This window comes from Melospiza melodia, chromosome 15 (genome assembly GCF_035770615.1).
Source record: "Melospiza melodia melodia isolate bMelMel2 chromosome 15, bMelMel2.pri, whole genome shotgun sequence".
In the NCBI taxonomy this organism is placed as follows: domain Eukaryota; kingdom Metazoa; phylum Chordata; class Aves; order Passeriformes; family Passerellidae; genus Melospiza; species Melospiza melodia.
In genome coordinates this window covers 12,899,758-12,919,367 of record NC_086208.1, presented here as the reverse complement: position 1 = coordinate 12,919,367, position 19,610 = coordinate 12,899,758, and the positions used below count along the sequence as shown (strand labels likewise).

The following is a 19,610-nucleotide window of genomic DNA, read 5'->3' as shown; positions in this document are numbered from 1 at the left end:
CTGGCCGGGTGCAGAGGCACATGAGTGTGCTGGGCTGCCTCCAGCTGGTGCTGGGGTCAGCCACTGCCCTTCAGACAGAGGGACAAAGGGCACCAGCCTGCTTCAAAGTTTGCTCTCTTGGCACTCAGACTTTTTCCAGCGCTGCTGGCATGGCTGAAAGTGCAGAGGGCACAGCAACCTCCTCCCTGCCTTGGCTGGAGTCAGGAGCCAGCACAGCCTTTGCCCTACTAAAGCCTGTGCTCATCCCCTCCCCTTCCTCTGGGACAAAGGCTGTGCCAGCCCTGGCTCTGCAGGGCCAAGGCACCACGGCCTCCCTGCCCCACCACTCCAGCACCAGAAACATTCCCTGTTCAGAGCTCCCAGACCCACAGGGGACGCAGCTTCACACCCCTGTCTCTGCAGTCTGCTCCACAATCAGTAATGTACCACAGTGAGAGGATGAGCCAGATCCCCAAAGCCCTGCAAGGCACCTTCATCCTTTGGTCTGGGAAGGGGCTGGAGAAGTATCTGATTCATTTCCATGCAGGATCAGCAACCCCATAACCACTGCTGACAGATGTCTGCCCAGTTTCTTCATCCAGGGCATCTGCCCAGGATGCCCTCCTAGGCAAGCTATTTAGATTTTTTATTTTACTTTCAGTTCAAAAAAAGGTGTGATTTAATTCTTTGTGGCAATATAAAAGTATTGTCCCCTGGATTTGGAGACTGATTCATTGCCTTGCCCTTGGCAGAAAAGCTTTTAGACACTTAGAAGACTACTCACACCCTCCCCTGGTGACACTTCCTCTACAGAACTGGTTTATTTGGTGTCTCCTTAGAGATGTTGGTTTTTAACCTTTGCCTGCTCTTGATGCTCACCTGGGAATCCCCAATGGCTCACATATTCCTTGAAATGCCATGCCCAGCACAGTGTTAGTGTTAGGAAGGCCCTGTCTGTAAGTAGAAGAGAAGATGACCACTCTCCTACTGTTCCCATTACAAAATGTGTCTGAGGCCACTAATCCAGAAGGAAACTCTTGCTAAAGCACCCTGAATGCCATGCTTTATACATTGTTCAGGAGCTGACATTTTGGAACTTCCAAGTTTGCAAGACTCTCACTGCAGGGGGTAGGAGCTAGCAGTGAGCTCAGTTTAATGGTTATCCTGGCTCCATCCCTGGCCACCTCTGCCAGAGATGTCACCCTTTGTTCCCCTGAGCTGGCATTTGTCATTAAACCATGACCATCCAAATGAAAAGCTGTTTATGAGATACTGAAATGCAGGTGCCCCTGTCCCTTTCACCCAGCTGCGCCTGCACTGGCCACAAGGCTCCAGCCCTCACTGCTGGTACTCAAAGGAATTCCCAAAACACCTCCTTGTTTCAGGGCAATCTAAGGATGCACTTTCACCTGATATCACTCAAATATCTCTTAATGTTTTTGCAGCTGAAATTGTGATTCTAAATTAACTGGATGAATCTAGCTGCCAGTTGGGTAGTACAAAAGGAAAGTTCTAGAACCCACTCATAATGTCTCTTTAAAAGTGTCACCCTTCATAAAATTCAGAGATGAGAGAAATTCTCCCTGTTTACACCACCTTCCAAGTGATACACAGACACAGTGTCACACTCATCACAGTTTATTGCTTGTGTTCAAACATCTTGTTCTTACTCCAGCTGCTGTATTAGAAAGAGATACAAAAAAAGGCACTAAAAGGATTTTCTCCATATGATCACAATCCTATAGCTTCAGTCACATTATTTTAAGGTACCTTAAATCACCAGCCTCCAGCTGGGGAGCAGAAGGCAAATATTAGTGCTTAACATCTAGTAAAGAGAGGTACTCCTGTGTGCTCCAGCCTGCATCATGGAGAATGGGACAGGCAGGGCTGAGACAGGCTGAAAACTCACCCTCATTTCCCTCAATAAGGCTGCACAAGCTAATCCACACCAGGCCCTATGGGAGAAACATCAAAGCCTGGCTCAGGGCTTAGCACCGTGTTTGCCTGCAGGGCACAGGGAGGGAGACTGGGCTCTATCAATGGCTTTCCCTGAAAAGTGTAAGAGAGAAAGAGAAACCAGCTGGCAAACCAGTGAAAGTGTTTTGTGAAGTATTTTGCATCTGAGAGCTCCCCTGAGTGGGACTGAAAACACATTTTTAGCAATAAGATGGAATTCTGTACACAAAAGCCGGTCAAACCTCCACTCTCAGATGATCAAGACTCCTCTTCCTTTCTTCCAGGGATTGCTACACACTGAGATAATGATCAATCTGACTAAGGTAGGGATGGCTTCCACATGGCCAGGAGATGAAACACAAATGGAGAAAGAAACAAACAAAAAAAATTCCATTGTTATAAAGGAGAGGAAGCCTAGAATACAGCCTATAATATACATCCCACATTGCTCCATTTTGGCCTGAACTGCCAGTATGCTTTTACTTTTAGTGCTGCTCATTTCCATATTGAAGAGCTGCTGAAGGCCACATCTGGTCTTCAAACACACTTAATTATCCTGCCCAGCAACCTCTTTCTTTTCAAACACTTCACTGGCAGGCTATCACTTCATATTCAAACTGGAAGTAATTCCAAGCCCAACCACAACTTCAGGTAAACTGGAGCACTGCCTCACCTGCCTACTTAATTCCACATCCTTTGCCTTTTAATAAAGGAGGTCCACACCTTTTAATTTTCTGGTTTTAGATAGCATCAGAAATAATAAGAGAGAACTTTGGTCCAGGTTAGTCTGTTCACATCTCCTTGACAGATTAAACAAGGACTTCTTACACCAGGAAGCAGCAGAACACACAGGCCTAACTCTGATGAAGAAAAATGTTACATTTATCTCCTGTATAATGTGCAATTTGTCTCAGATGGTGTCAAACTGGTACTCTGCAAACACTGCATGCCATGCTAGAGAGCTGGACACAGCATTTCTCTTTTAACCCAGTTATACTGCCAGCCATCCCTGCCAGTGAGGTCACTGATAAACAACAACACAGTTGCAGGGCAACAAAATGAGGCATTTTCAAATGGCTGAACCCATTCAGCCAGCAAGGGAACACAGAAGCAATCATGTGGTCATGAGCAGGGAGGAGAGGGAGCACCAGATACAAAAGTCTAAACCATGAATGCCCAAATCCAGTAAAAAGCTTTCTTCCACAGGGATTCTGATGTTATCATGACAAACTCCATTCTCTCCCCTCCTGGAGCTTACACAACCAGAAACATGTCCTTGCAGTTTTTGTGACTCAACGAGCTCTGAGCCAGGCTTCTCTCCTTAACTGCATGTTCCAAACTCCTTATTACACTGGAATTTTTCATGTAAATTTAAAGACAAAAACAAGCTCCTTATCACAATATCATTAATGGAAAATAATTGGGCTTGCAATTACAGGGGTTTGGGAGTTAATATGCTGTCCTGCACCAAAGCTCTCAGCTGTGGCCTGCTGGAGCAGTCAGAGTCACTGGCCAACAGTCCCTGGCTCACAGTATCAAAGGAAACAAAGAAAGTGCAATTTTCTGGGACAGGAGTTGGCACTCACTAGACTGCAGCTCCAGCACCAGCAGGGCACACACCACAGAGACCATTTCCAAGTACCATCACAGCATGCTCAGTACCTGCAGGGCACAGCATCCACCAACCCAAACCCATCAGAACACTCACCCCTGACTTCAGGCTGCTCTAACTGCAGCTCCTAACCCACCTTAGCCCACTCTAGACAATCTGACTGCAGGGACCTTGGATTAGTGAATTGAAACTTTCCAGTGTAAACATGATTAGTGTAGTCATGAATCATATACCTATTACAGTCGCCTATGCAGTTATTTCACAACCCTGTATTAAAATAAAGGAATATTTTCTTATCTAGCAGCCAAGTTCCAAGTCCTCTTTCTGCTTGTGAAATATTACTTGGCCTTTTCCTCTCTCCACCCCATCAGTGAGTGTGTCATGGCACTAAACTCATCTGCAAAGGCACAGGGAAGGAAAAGTGGCAGAATCCACTTCTTCAGAGGACAAAATTAACCTTGAGATTATTTTAAGACATGTTCATTCGAAAGTGCTATATGAAGATAAAAATCTGTCAGAGGATCAAAGCTGCAGCCTCATACTATGCAGCTCCTTTTATGTCACTGTTTCAGCTTCAGATGTGGGCTTGCTAACGTGAGGATCCCCACCAGGGAGGAGAGCACGCCGCAGAAACCAATCACTCCTGGGTTGGTCTTGTAGATTCCCAGTGTATCCAAAGGGCCTGAGAGATCACAGAGGTTCTTCACCAAGTCCAGCAGCAAAGGAGGATTCTTTTTCAGTATCTGAAAGAGCTGGCAGAGAAAACTGTGCAAACCATCGCTCCTCACGCCGTTTAGCCCCTCGCCGTCTCTCTGCCAGGCACAATTCTCCTTGGCCTTTTCTTCCAGCGCAGCCTGTTCCAGCCTCCAGGAGATCTCATACCAGTCCCTGGCCAGGTTCATCAGCAGGGAGCAGTAGTAGCACTTGGTGGCCCAGGTGTGCCACTTGGGCTTGTTGAGGTGTGGCTGGAGGCCGACGCTGCGGAGCCAGAGCGCGGCGTCGCACACGAAGTACAGGGCCCGGCTGAGGTGGGAGCCCGTGAGGCACAGGCGAGGCACCACCTCTGGCAGCTCTGCAGCTCTCCTGGCTGCCACCAAGGCATGCACCACATTGCCCAGCCTGAACACTGCAAGAGAGCCCACACAGGTTAGCACGGCCCGGCCCGGCACGGTCCGCGTGTGTTTGTACAAAACCTGCAGGGCTTTGGGCATGTGTGTGCTCGAGCACTTGCTAGAATTAGTGAGGAAAGGGATGTGAACATCTCAGTTCTATGTAAACATCACCAGCCCAGGACATACACACATGTCTGGTCAGCAGCCAGGACTTGCAGCCTCTCTTGCCACTCCATTCTTGCACCCCTCTGGACCAATATCACCCTCGGCACTGCAGGACTCAGTGCCAGCAAGTAAAGAACACAAACAGAGCCTCTAATTTCAGCTGGACATTGCACAGCATTTTACCTCACTTTGTGGACAGAAGATGTTGCTGCATTAATCCTATTGCAGCCATGAGATACAGGTGCCCTCTGTGCCTGTGAAAGCCGGTGACTCACGTGCTGAGCACGGGGACCAAAGTCCCTCCTCAGCCACGACTCTGCCAGAGGCACATGGAGCTCTTTGTAAACTGTGTGGAACACTGTATTCCATTTCAAGCTACAACATATGGCAAACCTGATTTCACCTCTGCACCGTTTGGGTTTTGGCCCCTGAATGTTAATACAATATTATTGAAAATACTTTTTACACCCTGCTGCCTTTATCACAGTGACAGATGCTGACAGCACCAAGCCTGGTGGAACTACAAGAGCCCTGAATTCAGGCCTGGTGTCTATTAGTGATTTATGTAGCAGAAGCACGAGAATTATGGCTATGCTGATAAACCAACTGGCCTCCCCACTGGACATTACCATAACTCTAAAGCTAATGGAATAATAAACAAATCCATAGCAATATGATAGACTAGAATATTTGTCTCATGTGTTGCAGTTGCTCCAGGATTGAGCAATTGACAAGTGGGTGCAAGATCAAGCTGAAAACAAGTGATACACACGTAGTAACAGTGTAGTCATCGTGGATGCAACCGTGACACAGAAGGGAGTGATGCAAATGGTCAGGCTGTAAGCATGGAAGGGTATGTCTTTAGTAGGGTAGAAATGCTAAAGAGATTAATATGTTAAGTAGGATATAAAAGCCATATTGAAGGATGGTCCTTCAGAGGTGATTTTGTAGGATGATGATCTTTCAGCACTGGGCTGTCTCAACCCATCAGCTGGAAGGACTAATGAGCACACAGTGAACCAGCCTTGCCTCATAACCCTGCTCTGTCCTTGAACAGAGGTGACAGTTTGGCCTCTACAGCACCAGCTGACTGTTAACTTGTTTGTTAACTGATTCCTCTCATCCTTCCAGCAGTAATTCCGATTGTCTAACTGAAGAGGAGGCTGAGGAAGTAAAAAAAAAAAAAAAAAAAATCTATTTAGCCTTACCTAGCCTGGCAAGCCATGGCAGGGATAAGGTCTATTGACAGTTTTGTAAATATACTAAAAGAGGTTTTGTGGCTCAAGGTAGGTTAACTACAGGAAACACAAGGCCAGGAGCTGTTTTACTGGAAGGAGCAAGTGAAGAAATTCTTATCCCTCTAGACACTGGGTACTTACTTTTCCGGCCAGAGCTCATGCTAGATTCCAACTGCTTGAGTTTCATTACCAGCTTCTTTTTATCGGCTTTATTCTCTATTAAATAGCTAAGCAACATGCATGTGTACTGAGTGGCTCTGGAAGGGAAAAAACGAGGAGAGGGGGAGACACAGGTGAGACACGGACAATCACAGGATGGCAGCAGCAGGACAGGTTTATTCCACAGACTCAGAACTGTCAGGCTGGGAAGGAGAACACGCAGTACAACCCCACTGTCAGGGCAGGATCCCCTGGAGGGGTGACACGGTGACAAGGTGGGTTTGGGATGCCCCCAGAGAGGCAGAGAGTGACACTCCAGGCTCTCCGGGGGCAGCCGCTCAGATGCAATGTATAAAAGTTCCTCCTCACGCTGAGGAGGAGGAAAAAAACCAAACTTGTGTTTTAGTTTAGGGCCACCGCTCCTGTCCTGCGGCTGGGCACGGCGGAGGAGGCTCGGTACCATCCCCGGGCAGGGCGGGAGGTGCCGGGGCCCGCGGCGGGGCCGGGCTGCCTGAGGGGCCGGGCGGGACGGGCACGGCCGCGGGGCCGCTGAGGGGCCCTGGCTCGGTGCCGGGGCTCCCGGGGAGCACGCCTGCCCCCAGACTCACCGGAAGATCTGGTCGCGGCCCTGAGAGCGGTTGGTGAAGCCCACGAAGCCCTCCATGGCTCGGCGGCACGGCGGGAGCAGCGCGGGGGCCGCGGCCGCTCCGCCCCGCCGCGCCCGGGCCCCGCCCCGCCGCGGAACGCTCCGCTGCGCGCCCCGATCCCGGCCGGGCTGCGGCACCGAGGGGCCGTTACCACGGCAACCGTCAACAACGGAGCAGCGGCGGTGTCACCGCTAAAGGCTTCCCCCGCCCCGGAGCCGCCGCCTGACCTGCGGCGGATCCTCCCGGGAAAGCGAAGGAGCCTGGTACTGCCCCACGGTCCCCTGCACGGCCCCCGGCACGGCCCCCCGGCCCCCGGCCCCGCTCCGAGGTCAGGTGCGCCCGTGTGCGTATGGCCCCGCCGCGGAGATGAAGCTCGAAAGCACGCGGTGTCTTGGAAATGAAGTGTATAAAACTCCCAGTGAGAGCAGCTGCTTTCAGAGTTAATCGTTGGGATTTTACCCAGGCCGAATAAGTCCTGGGTAATTAAGGAAGAGCAAGATAACATTTTTAGATATTTTTGAATGCATTCAAAATGCTTATACATGCTTGTGACAAAGTTTTTGGGCTCTCTTTACCTGTGGGCAGCCTGCAAATCCCAGTGTGGCTGAGATGCCCAGAGCAGGACAAAACCCCCGGGAAACAGAGGCGATGCAAGGAGAATTGAGCTATGCAGAGCAGGGTTGCTCTGGCTATCAATATGGAAAGGAAACCCCCTTAGACATCATTAATCAAGTTTTCCCCCATTACCTCATGCAAGAAAGTATTGAAGGAGTCTTTGTTCTTCTGCATCCAGGGTTGTTCCTGCATCCCTGGTGCGTTTTGCATCTGCAAAGGGAGAGCCATGGCAGTGAATAGCCGGCAGCATCCCCTGGAGATTCCCCCGCCATCTGCAAAGGATTGGCCGAAGGAAGAGGAGGAAAATTTCTTCCTGCTGGATCCCGATCGAAAGCGCGATGTGCTGCCACAGCCCTTCAGGATGATCCACAAACTGGTGATGCAGGTTTTTGAGAGTGCTGTGGAAATCATTGAAGAAAGGGAGATGCTCCGAGAAGCACAAAAACGAAAGGTGCAGCCCACAAAATGCTTTCCTACAGCTGAGTTCCAGGTACAGAGCCAGCATCAACCACCACAGCAGATCCTGTCATTCCTCTGCTCATGACCTTCCCCAGAATGAGCCACCATCTCACTGGCTCACTTTGAAAGCCTGCAGCTTCCCAGCTTGTCTGGCAGGTTCTGCTTCCCACCCAATCATCACACCTCTCTAGGTATTAAACACTAAATTCACCTTCTGCTTCCCGGGCTGGCTCCACCCTTGTTTGCCGAGGAGAAGGTGATTAGTCAGTGGCACACAAGTGGGAAAGCTCAGCTCTGTGAGCTCTGCTGAATGCTCCAGTGGGGGCAGAATGAAGGTGCTGCCTTCCCCAAGAGCATGTGGGGGTGTCCAGGGGGACACTCTGGTGCCTGTGATTGCCTGGGGGAGTTCAGCATCCCATCACTGCTCTGCACTGGAATGGAGGTGTGACAGTGTTCACAGGGGTCCAAGGATGAGGATCTGACTCCATGTTTCAGAAGGCTTGATTTATTATTTTATTATATATATTATATTAAAAGTATATATTAAAATATATATTACATTAAAATACTAAAAGACTAGAAGAAAGGATTTCATCAGAAGGCTGGTTAAGAATAGAATAAGAAGGAATGATAACAAAGGTTTGTGGCTCAGACTCTCTGTCTGAGCCAGCTCATTGTGATTGGCAATTAAATAGAAAGAACCACATGAGACCAATCACAGATCCACCTGTTGCATTCCACAGCAGCAGATAACCATTGTTTACTCCTCCTCAGCTTCTCAGGAGGAAAAATCTTAAGGAGAAGGTTTTTCATAAAAGATGTCTGTGACAATGGAAGGGCTCAATGCTCCTGAGTTCTTGGCCTTTAAAGCCCCTTCTGTTTGTGGGAAGGGGAAAGACGGGGGAAAACTTTCTCATTCTTAACACAGACCAATCTCTGTGACAGAGATGAGAGACCCTTCCCTGCTCTTGTGGGGAAAGAATATGTCCAAAGGTTTCCCTTGTGGAATAAATCAGCATTTTCTGGTGAAAAGGTCAGGAGTACATCATTAGCATGGCTGATGAGAATGCAAGTGGGTACACTCATCTTTTCCCTTTTTTTGCTAGGTAACTGAAAGAGCCAATTGCCTTGCAGTGTCTGGAAAATACATCTTTGTGGGTCTGTCCGTGGGTCTGGCTGCCTTCAGCAGGTGTGACTTGAAGGATGTCTGTGCTTGGGATGCAGCCCAGAGAGAGATCTGTGCCATCCATGCCTCAGCCCTGGGCAACGAGGGCCACGTCCTGCTGGCTGTGGATGAAATGGGTCAGTGTGCCCGGGGTGTCCCTGCCCTGGCTGGGGATGAGCTGAGCTCTGGGGCTGAGCTGGCAGTGCCACAGAGCAGCATCAGGGAGGCTGAGAACGTTCCTAGAAAGCCCTGCAGAGAGGGCGTTGGACAGCCAGCAGATTGCAGGGTGGCAGAGTGGCCCTGGGGCCTTGTCATTAGCAGGGCTGTGGGTCTGGTGGCCTTTGGGGCACAGCAGGGGCAGCTGCAGAGCTGAGGGGGAAGCACAGTGAGGTTTAGGAACATCTTGGGCTGGGCAGGAAGACCCCCTGCCTGTGAGCTGAAAGTTGTCACTTCTGGTGGAGACACTTTTCAGACTGGCTTCTCCGTCTCTGCAACAACCAAAGCTTTACTGGTGCTTGCACAAGGAAGCCAGCAAAAGTTTAGTGCTGCAAACAGTGGGATGCTGTTTCTTGGGCCCAGGGAGGAATGTAATCCTGCTCACTGTCCTGCACATGTTGTAACAGCCATCTCCCAGGAGCGTGGCTAATGTTCATTCACTTTCCTCTCCCTCCTCCTGCTGCTCCTGTATTTCTGTTTCAGGGCTTGCCTGGCTCTTCTGCTTCCACAGGGAAAGCTTCCTGCTCATTAAAGCCCTGAATGAAGTGGTAAGTGCTGAGCTAATTCCGTGCACAGGCTGGGAAGTAATCAATCATGAGGAGCACCAGTTGCCCTCAGAAATTTATTCACAGGCAGTAGTGCTCCAAGACTGCTGCCCAATATTTACTTTTGTTCTTCCAGCGGTCTAGCAGGCCTTCAGCCTGTTGAGAGCTGTGTGAGAGCTCTCTGAATCAGTGGCCTAGCTGTGATCAGCCTGTTTTTCCTTGGCAGGAGGACATCAGCCAGCGAAGTCTTTGTGTGGAGGTGGTGCTGTCCCGAGGAGGTGATTATGCAGGAATCCTGCTGCAAGGCAAGTGCAGCAACATGCTGTATTTGGAGAATCCTGTGTTCCAACAGAGGGACAGCAGCAATGTTTTTAGAATGCTGCAAGTGGTCTGGGTAGCCAGGGATCCTGTTTTAATCCTCCCAGTTCCCCCTCTGGCTTAAGGAGCAGCCCCTGCCACTCCCTGTCCCTTCCAAAGTACTCGGTGTGCACTGGGGCTGATTCCAAAACTGAGCTGTCTGGAGCTGGTCGCTGCAGTCCTGAGGCAAAGTGGAAATTTTCCAGGTTAGAAATCCATTTTGATTTAGGTGAAATGTACGTTTTTGGGTTGAGTCTGTGGTTAGAAAACATAGCTATTTAGCCTGACTGCAGAACCTAGGCTCAGAGAAGGACAGAGATAAGGTGAGGGAGACAGAGAGTGATAGAGAGAGACAGAGAGTGCTGTGAGAGCAGGTGAACCTGACCTAGGAATTCTTTCACCCTTTCTGATAAAGAAGAACTAGTGGCAAATGTCACATGAAATTTGTAAAAATGAATATGTGTGAACCTATTGTGAAATTGTATGCATATGTATTTGAGAGGGGGATAAAAAGGGACCTGAAGTCCCCAGAATGATGCATGTCATTTTAGGGGAACGATTCCCACATGCGTCCAGTGCTGTAATAAACATATCGGCTGTACAACTTTCACAAGAGTTGTGGAGTTTTGTTTATTTCTGCAAAACAGTCCCCAGCTCCCAGTGAAAGCAGCTTTCCTTCTCTCCAGATGTACCAAACTCAGTTCTTCCTCTGCTTTGCTATGGCTCACTGGAAAGATGTAGACCTGAAGAATTTTCTCTGCAGATACAGGCCAGAGAGCATAGAGAGCCTCTAGAAACACCACAAGAAACTCCTTGTTACCATATTCTTCTGTTTCATGGCAGCTGAATCCATGGCAGGCAGGTTTTCTGGACCTGTGTTTGGTGGGATCTGCCTGGACACATGCTGAGAATGAGACATGTAGCAGAGAGCTAATGTGAGACCATGCCTCACTTTCTAGTTTCTACTCTATTACTCAGAGGCTGCAAGTCAGGTTCTTCACTGAGTAGCTTAATGGAATTTCTTTGATGGGTGTGGGAGCTTGAGGACTGAGCTGGAGGCTGAGCTGTCAGTCTCAATCAAGCATGTCAAGCCTTAAGTGAGAGGAGAGTTGGGCTGCATGCAGTTCACAGAGATTTTATATTTCAGAAAATACACAAGTCTTTTTAAAAAGGATGAAAGATAACAGAGGCTGCCTGCCTGGGAGACCTTTCCTCCTCATTTCCAATTGCTTAACATGGTTTCCCAATGCAGACAGCGCAGAAGCTTGGCTGGAGATCTACCAATTGCCTAAGGACTCCTGGCTGACAGAGATGGAAGAGAACTCAAGAGCTGCAGAGGAGCTGGCTGGCAGTGAGAGGAGGTCGAGCTCCTCACCTGTGGTACAGAACAGTTCCATCTCCCTCTGTGCTGTTTTTTTTAAAGATTTTTTTGCCCACAGCTCTTCCCCCAAGCCTTGCTGGTACAGACAGTGACAGCCTGACCCAGCCTGAACCCTAAGGGATGGTGTGTGTCTGTGTGTGTGTCTGCAGCTGCTGCAGCTGCCCATCCCACATTTCATAAGCCTTTGTGCCATTGGGATGTGTTTACTCTCCCAAGACAGGCTTTCCAAAGAGATTCCCCTGGTCCCAGGGCTCGTGTTGCTGCTGCCCCTCCCTGAAACTGGCAGCTCAGTTTCTCAGCAGCATTGCTCCATCCGAGGGGACCCTGGGCATTCCCACAGGGCTTCTCCTGTGTGTTACTGGGGGAAGGAGGAGTGGGAGCCAGGCAGGATGCCTCTGTTTGGGAGTCTGAAGCAGGGTTTGTGTTTTAGATTCCATGCAAGGAGAGCCTGGTGGGGTCACAGCCTCACCCACCTGAGCAGGGCAGAGTCTCTGCAGTGTGCACTAACCACAGTCAGCTCTGTTCTTTGGCAGAAAACTGAGGAGCTGCATGGCACAGCTCTGCAGAGATGGTCACTGGCCTCAGGGGCTGTCCTGAGCTGCCATGGGGAATTCAAAGTGCTGAGTCAGTGCTTAACCCTCCCCTTTATCACTTTCACCCTGCAGGATTTCACCTCTCAGCACACAGACACTCCTTCCCAGCACCCTGAACTAACCCTCTGTCACAGCAGCTCCCAACTCTTTCCTCTTCCTTCAGCAAAGACTTTCTTGGACATTTAATAGGGAACTGCTCTCAGCCTTGTCCTCAGGGCAAACACCCTGCTTAACTTAGTGAAGCCAAAACCAAACACTCAAGCATTCTCTCTTTGCTGATTCTGTACAAACCATCCAAGTTCCCGCCCCTTCCTGCTCAGACTGGCTGATTATTTAGCCAGACCTTTTCTGTTTAGCCCAATGTCAATGTGTGTGGGGTGATGGTGGTGGGCACACACTGGTGGTGGCCCCCTGTTACAATTTTCTGTTCCCAGCCAAGCATATATGTGAGGAGGAGCCCCAGCCCTCCTCCAGTCCTGGGCTCTGTGAAGTGAAATCTGGTTCTCACTTTCAGGAGACACCCTTCAACCTTTAGTCCTGCTTATTTTTTTAATTTTTTTCCCTTTATTTTCTGAGCATTGCTGTGACTCACACAGGCCTGTGTTGCAACAGGAATAATTGAGAGATGGCACAAAGACAGGAGGGTGGGCGGGACATCCTTGTAATGTAGTTGGGAAAGTAGTGATGCCCTGAAGCTTCTGTGTTTCGGCCTGAAGAATGAGCCCAAACCCAGCATCTCCCAGACAGTGCCAGCCATCCTTTGCCTGCACAAAGGAGTTTTTCCTAAATTCTTTGGGTAGCACTTGATTCCCACGAACAGGTGAAAACTCATTTTGACACACCACAGTTCTCAGGTGGGCACTCTTCTGTTGCAGGAGCTCCCTGTGCCTGCACTCCAAGCTGGATTGGATATAAAGCTGGATCCCCCAGAGCTGCTGCTGACAGTGAGGCCACCCAAACCCATTACAGGTCAGGACTGGGTCTGTGTGTGCAGCCTGATTCAGGTGCAAAGGCAGCAGGGCCCCTGTAAACACAGAACAGGTCAGAAAGTCTCAGTAACACAATCCCTGGTCCTTTCCTGACCTGTCTAATTACATGTAATCCTGCAGTGGGAGTTGCTTCCTCCCAGACCATCAAACATGTCAGCTCTGCCAGCACAAAGTGCTTTGGAGTGTCTCAGAGTGGGTGTGAGAGGGAGGAGGATGCTCCCTAGATCTAGCAGCACTCCTGATCATCACTCTGAGCCCTGGAATTATAGAGAAATTCTGGAATTATAGAGAAATGCCAAGGATGAGGAGGGGACAGGCTTTATTTTGAGAGGCAAGGTGAGTGGGGTACTTGCCCTAATCCCTGCATTCAAATACTGTAAAAGGAACTTGTGATATGGAAAGCCCCACACAAGATAAAGTGTTTTCTGCCTCAAGACCATGCCACCCCCAAATGCCTCCATGCTGTTTGCTTCATGGTTTCTGCTTCTCCAGGGCTGTGCCTTTTCCCTTTGTGTTCCCAACCCAGGCACCAGTTTTAAGGGCCCTTTGGATGCCTTGAAGGAAGTGGGTGATGGCAGCACGTTTGGCTTGGGGTACAACCACCTAATCAAGGATTCCCAGTGGGAGCTGCAGGATGCAATCTTCTGTAGCACCTACCAGGAGTATCTGGAGGCTGAGGGAGTGACCAAGGAGGAGATGCCCAGGTGAGTGGCAGCACCAGCCAGGATTCAGCCAGGAGTCACCCACACAGGGCACTGTGTAGATGGAAGCCTCTCTCTCAGCTTTGCTTCCTTCCTCCCAAGGCTTCAGGGCAGGGAGCTGGAGCCATTCCAGGTCTTGTTATCCTGCTGCCTACTTATCAAAGCCTTTCTTTTACATATATTTCTTCCCTTTTTCAGATATGCTACCTTTCACTTCCTCCTTCCTAGCCGGATCCTGATGGCACCAGAAATGGAAGTAGAGCCAGGTAATCCAAATGGACAAAAAGCTGTTAATCTGTGAAGCACGGTCATTGACTGCATGGCATTGAGCTGCAGGGAGAGCTCAGTGGGTCTGGCTTGCATCCACTCTAAGTTCCATCTCCAAGGACATAAATAAAAAACCTGTCAGCCCTAAGACTATAAGTCAGTTAATAGCATGGAGTAAAAAAACTTATCTTCATATTTTAAATGAATCCCACAATCTTCCCCTGGAAAAAAAAAAAAAAACCAAATCAAAACAATCCCCCCCAAAAATGAAAAAGGAGGCATATAGTCAAGATTAAAAAAAACCAAACAAACAAAAGGAGAGGTTGTTATGGTTTAGTTTCTGTGTGAGCAGAATTTCTATCAGGAGTACCATGAAAGCTCTAATGAAAGCTTTCTAATGGTATTTTGGTGTCCTGGATTGTTCCTTTTTTTGTCCCCCAGTCTTCTCTTTTTGCCGTCCCCTTCTCTGTACCAGATATTCCAGTTGGCATTGGAGTGCATTGGTATGGAAACCACAATTTCTGCTTGTACTTACTCAACCCTTCCCTCAAGGACAAAGCAGGTAAGGAAGTTTTGCTTTCTCTAGCAGAGCACTCTGTGGGGAGTGGGTGTGTTCTGTGGCCAGGGGCTCTCACTCTGCCAGGTCTCCAGGATTCAGGGGAATGAGGAATTGGCAGGAAAGCTGACTGATAGCTGGTGGGTGAGGCTGGCATTTGAGTTGGGGGCTCTGTGTTGCACAGACTGGCAGTGTTTTTAGTGAAGCCACTCTGGCAGGAGGCAGCAGAATGGTGGTGCATGTTTGATGGGGAAAATGGATGCTAGTACTGTGTGAGAGAATGTCCTGCACCTTCTTACAGTTGTGTCTCTTCATGCCATTCTGTTTAGGCTCTGATCTGAAGCCTGATCTTGTGTGGCCATGTGCAGCTCCAATTGCATGCTCAGCTGTCAGTTCCTGCTCCAGGTACCTGGCACTGGCAGGTGAAGATGCAACAATAACTATTTGGGATAAGCACCTAGGTGAGCTTGCCCTTTGGGACTCTGTATTGGGATCACTGTGGATAAATTGCACCTTTGCCTAGGAGTCTGAAGCTCAGACTTAGTGTGAATAAAAGGCTGGTGGTGAATTTACAAGGAAATCTGAAAACAGTTTGGATTCAGTCATCTATTGGGTGCTTGGCCAGCATGACTGCCCAGGCCCCTGCAGAACCATCCCCATGCAGGGCAATGCAGGGGCTGGAGCTGCTGCAGCAGGGACTGATCAGTCCTGCCCTGAGGTTTGACAGAGTGCCAGTCACTGCTTTGCCACTGCACTCTAAGGTCACTTCTGAGACTGTTGTGGCACCACATTCAGGCTGCCATCAGTGCTAGTGTCACCCTGCCATGGTGCAGGGACTCTCCTGGCACAAGAATCTTCTTCTGCCATCTGCTTATTCTCCCTCCCACACTCCAAACTAAGCTTTGCTTGGATAAATGACCAGTTCCTTTTTTCTCCCTCCCTTCCCCAGGATACCCACTGTCTGTGACTGCCATTCTAGAGGAACGTTTCATCCGTAGCATCCACTTTCTGTATGGTTCTTCAGTTGCCAGTGATGAGACATGTGGTGCAGATCCTGTCTATTGTGGTTCAGACCCTGTCTGTGCCATCGTACAGCTCCTGGTGCTGTGTACAGACAGCTCTTTCTATTTGGTGAGAGCACCCAAGGCTGGCAAGTCCAGCATCACACTCCTGGCAGACAGGTGAGGCAAACTCATGGTTATAGTGATCCTGTCTAACAGAGAGCCTCAGATTTCTGTGGAGTAGAAAACTTCCTGCTGTTTTCACCCAGATGGCTCTGCCATGCTGCTGTCAGCAGCAAGTGTGGTTTTATCAGTGCTAAAATTCAATGGTTTGCCAGAATTAGGGGTGTTTCTGGCTTCTTCTGTGCTCCGGAACACAAATACTTCTAGCACAGCTCCAGGGCTGATGCTGGACTGTTTGTGTCTCTGCTGGATACCCAGGGGAATTTTTTCTTCCCTCTTCTGCCCTTAACAGAATACCATCTTTCTAGAAGTCAGAATAAACATTTATTGCCATCTTTCTATCATTTTTGTGTTCACTTATCCCCCTGCTCTGAAGACTCTGGGTTCATGCCTCCCTGGCAGGCAGGGATTTGTATCTCCAGTGTAGTTCCCAGGCAGGTTTGCACAGGGATGGGCCCCAGGGGTTGCTGCCCAGGAGGAGACAGGCTTTGTCTCTGTAGGGAAGGGGCTTGGCTGGGATTATTTGCCAGCCAGTGTGACACAAAGCCAATGTCATTATCACATGCCAGGTACATGCAACAGCAGCATAAACCTCTGTCTCTTTCACAGGCCTGAAAATCCAAATCTTACAGTCAGTGCAGTGATGCCTGTCCTGGCCTTCCCCAGTGCAGTGAGTATTGCTGCCAGCTCTCTTGACTCTGGGTGGGAACACATGTCCATCTGTGCTGGGGCCTTGTTTCCAGCAAGGACAGTAACTGGGTGCTGAGAAGATAACGAGCAGGGTAATCAGATCCTCACATCCTTTCCAGCTTCCAAATATTTTTGATGTGAAGACTTCCCACACCAGTTACGGGTCTGTGTGTAGCTGGTAATGCTCAAAGGATTTCTCTTCCATGATCTTACCCAGTGTCCCCTGGCACCTGTGCCCTCTAACTGGCCACTGAGCTGCACACAGACAGGTGAAGGTGGGAGGGTTCAGGCATCAGGGTCAAATATGAGGTGGCATCCTGGGGAGGAAGGTACAAAAACAAATCCAGCCAGACCTTACAAATGGTTTCAGAAAGTTTGCAGGCATGGGGAGGAAAGGACTGATAGTCACTCACCATAGAAGGCTGAATCTACCTCATTTCTAATGTGCCCTGTTGTCCTTTTCCAATCCAAACCTCCAGCAGTTTTGGTCCAAGTTCCCTGCAAGGGCTGTTCTTCATCTCTGTCAGTTTTGGGGATGTGAAGTCCTGGATGTCACCTCAAGTCCTTTAATGAAAATGTTTTTCACTTGTTTTTCACCTACTTGTCAATGTTGCTGCTTCAGGTCCTGATCTTCTGCTGGGATGGCACAGTGTCCCTGATGAACACTGACACATCCCAGACTGTTTACTGCTTCTGCACCCCACCTTCTCATGCTGTGGCCCCTGCCTGGCAGCCAGTGTTCACAGTGGATAGTGCCAGCAGCTGCTTGCTGCTCCGAGGTGGGTGGGCGTTGGTACACCATCACTGGGTGCCTTCAGCTGGGCACTGCTCCTTGGTTGGTCTTGTTGGGTGACTCCTGAACAGTAGCTCACTGTTCTTGTCTCTGTCTAGGAGATGAGCACCAGCATGTAGATGAATTTTTCCAGAGCAAAGCCACTCACAGCACCATCTTCGTTTATGACTTCAACTCCTACCCACTGAAGGAGGCTATCCCAAAGAAACCAGATTTGCGTTTCCAACCCACGCAGGAACTGCAGTGGACTGAGAGATGTAACATTTATTTACGTGATAGGTTTCGCTTTCTGCCCGAGAGGTAAGTGCACCTTACCTGCATTATTGTCAGCTGTGATGCTGCTGAGTTCATGCAAGGGCTCACCCTGGAGCTTCTGGGTTGTTCTGTGTGCTGTGAGAGATTTGTGTCTGGGAAAGGTCGGTGTTCAGGCAGCTGGGTTCCTGACACCCACCCAGAACCCTTCCTCCTCTCCCTTCTGTCCTCCCTAGAACAGCTTCAGCTGTAAGTCAGGATGCAAGTTCTGATGTGATTTTGTGCAGCACAGTTTGTACAAGCTTTTCAGGGATCCTCACGTGTTTGCATGCTCCTTTAGACCCCACATCCAGGCAGAGCTGGGGTCTCTCTGTGCCTCTCTCAGCCCCCATTCCCGGCTCCGTGTGGTGTTTCGGTGGTTTGTGTTGGGGGGTCCTGGGCTGGAGCAGGTTCCCGCAGCCTCGGGGCTGGAGCATCTCGCCGCTGCCGTCATTAGATGGCACTGTGACATCTCTTTTTGGGTCCTTGGCCTTCAGTTCTGCTGGGAACCTGGAATCCGTGTCAGAATTTTGTATCTTTTCACTATGCTTTAATTTTCCAATTCGAAACGAAACAGGTGAGTGCTGGTGCGACCTTATAGACATATTTATTACCTGGTAGCCTTCCCTAATTCCTTGTGTCCAGGGTGAATCCTGCAGAGTTGTCTGGCTAGTTAAGTGCAGAAAAGTTCCATCCTATGTCACCAGCCAGCAGTTCTGTCCCTCCTTCTCAAAATGCTGGAGAGGAGACTCTTATCTGCCTCATACCACAGAACTGGGCAGTCACCACCTCCAGGGATATCTTGCACCCTGGGAACTGAGAGCTGAAACCAAGATTTGTGCAAATACAACTGCAGTGGGACCTGTGTCTACAGAGATCTGGAGACAGCAGAAATTCAGAGCTCCTTGCTGTCAGGAGAACTATTGATTGGCATGGGGGAATCACTGAGATTTTTGGACACAGGGAGTAGAGCTGCTTAACCAGTAGTGAGCCCCAGGGGCCCTTGGGGATGTTGTCTGAGCACTGGGGTAATGTCAGGGTCAGTTTTGGTTTTAACCAACCTTTGCCCACCTTTTCAGGCAGGAGGTACTGCTGGAAATGGAGAAGCAGAAATACTGGGATTGTCTGCAGGCACGGGCAGCTGCCATGGACAAGGAGAGAGAGAAAGTGAAGGGAGAGAAGAAGCAGTAGCCAGCTTTGCATCCTGAGGGCCAGGCCCATGATCCAGCACTGACATTTTCATAGACACTCTATTGCAACCATCTCTCTCCCAGAGACGTGGAGCATCAGAGCAATCTGGCATGTCACAATAATAGGGTGCACCTTAATAAAGCTTTTCCTCCATTAAAAGTCTCTTGCTCTTCACAGCATTGGCATTTTGTCAGACTCTTATTTTCTCTCCTTGTGTTGCTGGAGCTCACCAGTGGGTGTCATTTTCTGTTCCTACCCACATGGACAGCCATCAGCATCCTTGTGCTTAACCAGAAACCTTGTCCTTTCAAAGGAGGCAGCAAAGTGGCTGTGGAGGTGTCTTCCCTCAAAGCATGGCAGTGCTAAGCAGCAGTGACACTGCAGAGTGTGACAGGCCTGACAGAGGATGTTCTGCAGTTGTTTCTCTTGACTTCAAAGCAGGCATTTTTGGGATAAGGCTGCTTAGGAATTGCAGCCTGGAAGGCCCATGAAAAAGCTTCAGTCTTTTTACAACTGATCTTGCTTCTGGATGACTGCCTAACCCACAAGGAATCTGACAAATCTCCCAGGAACAGCTCCAGTCTGTGCATGGGGGACATTTTTTTTTTATCCCCTGATGCCTCCTCTAGTGCCTCCCACAAAGGTTCAGGAGAGCACCAATGCAGGTTGCAGGGATTCAGCACAGAATGTGCTGTGTAGACACTTCCATGCCAAGGTCCCATTTCAGTTTTTCATAGCAACTTGTCTTG

The 19,610-nt window shown here is 49.4% G+C and overlaps 2 protein-coding genes across 2 annotated transcripts; one reads left to right on the top strand and one right to left on the bottom strand.

The window, feature by feature from the left end:
• Positions 1-1,601: 1,601 nt before the first annotated feature.
• PEX11A (peroxisomal biogenesis factor 11 alpha) lies at positions 1,602-6,925 on the bottom strand. Its single transcript, XM_063169845.1, has 3 exons — positions 6,830-6,925; positions 6,204-6,319; positions 1,602-4,673 (listed from the first exon to the last, which is right to left on the bottom strand). Exons 1-3 carry the CDS (start codon positions 6,883-6,885, stop codon positions 4,108-4,110), a joined length of 738 nt encoding a protein of 245 aa, XP_063025915.1. The 5' UTR covers positions 6,886-6,925; the 3' UTR covers positions 1,602-4,107.
• A 237-nt stretch (positions 6,926-7,162) lies between these two features.
• WDR93 (WD repeat domain 93) lies at positions 7,163-18,982 on the top strand. The gene is made up of 16 exons (XM_063169846.1): positions 7,163-7,201; positions 7,662-7,973; positions 9,049-9,244; positions 9,807-9,871; positions 10,095-10,173; positions 11,478-11,605; positions 13,075-13,168; positions 13,715-13,892; positions 14,088-14,155; positions 14,632-14,718; positions 15,042-15,173; positions 15,662-15,893; positions 16,506-16,566; positions 17,209-17,365; positions 17,478-17,679; positions 18,750-18,982. The coding sequence occupies exons 2-16, from the start codon at positions 7,710-7,712 to the stop codon at positions 18,859-18,861; spliced, it is 2,055 nt and encodes a 684-aa protein (XP_063025916.1). The 5' UTR covers positions 7,163-7,201; positions 7,662-7,709; the 3' UTR covers positions 18,862-18,982.
• Positions 18,983-19,610: the final 628 nt, after the last annotated feature.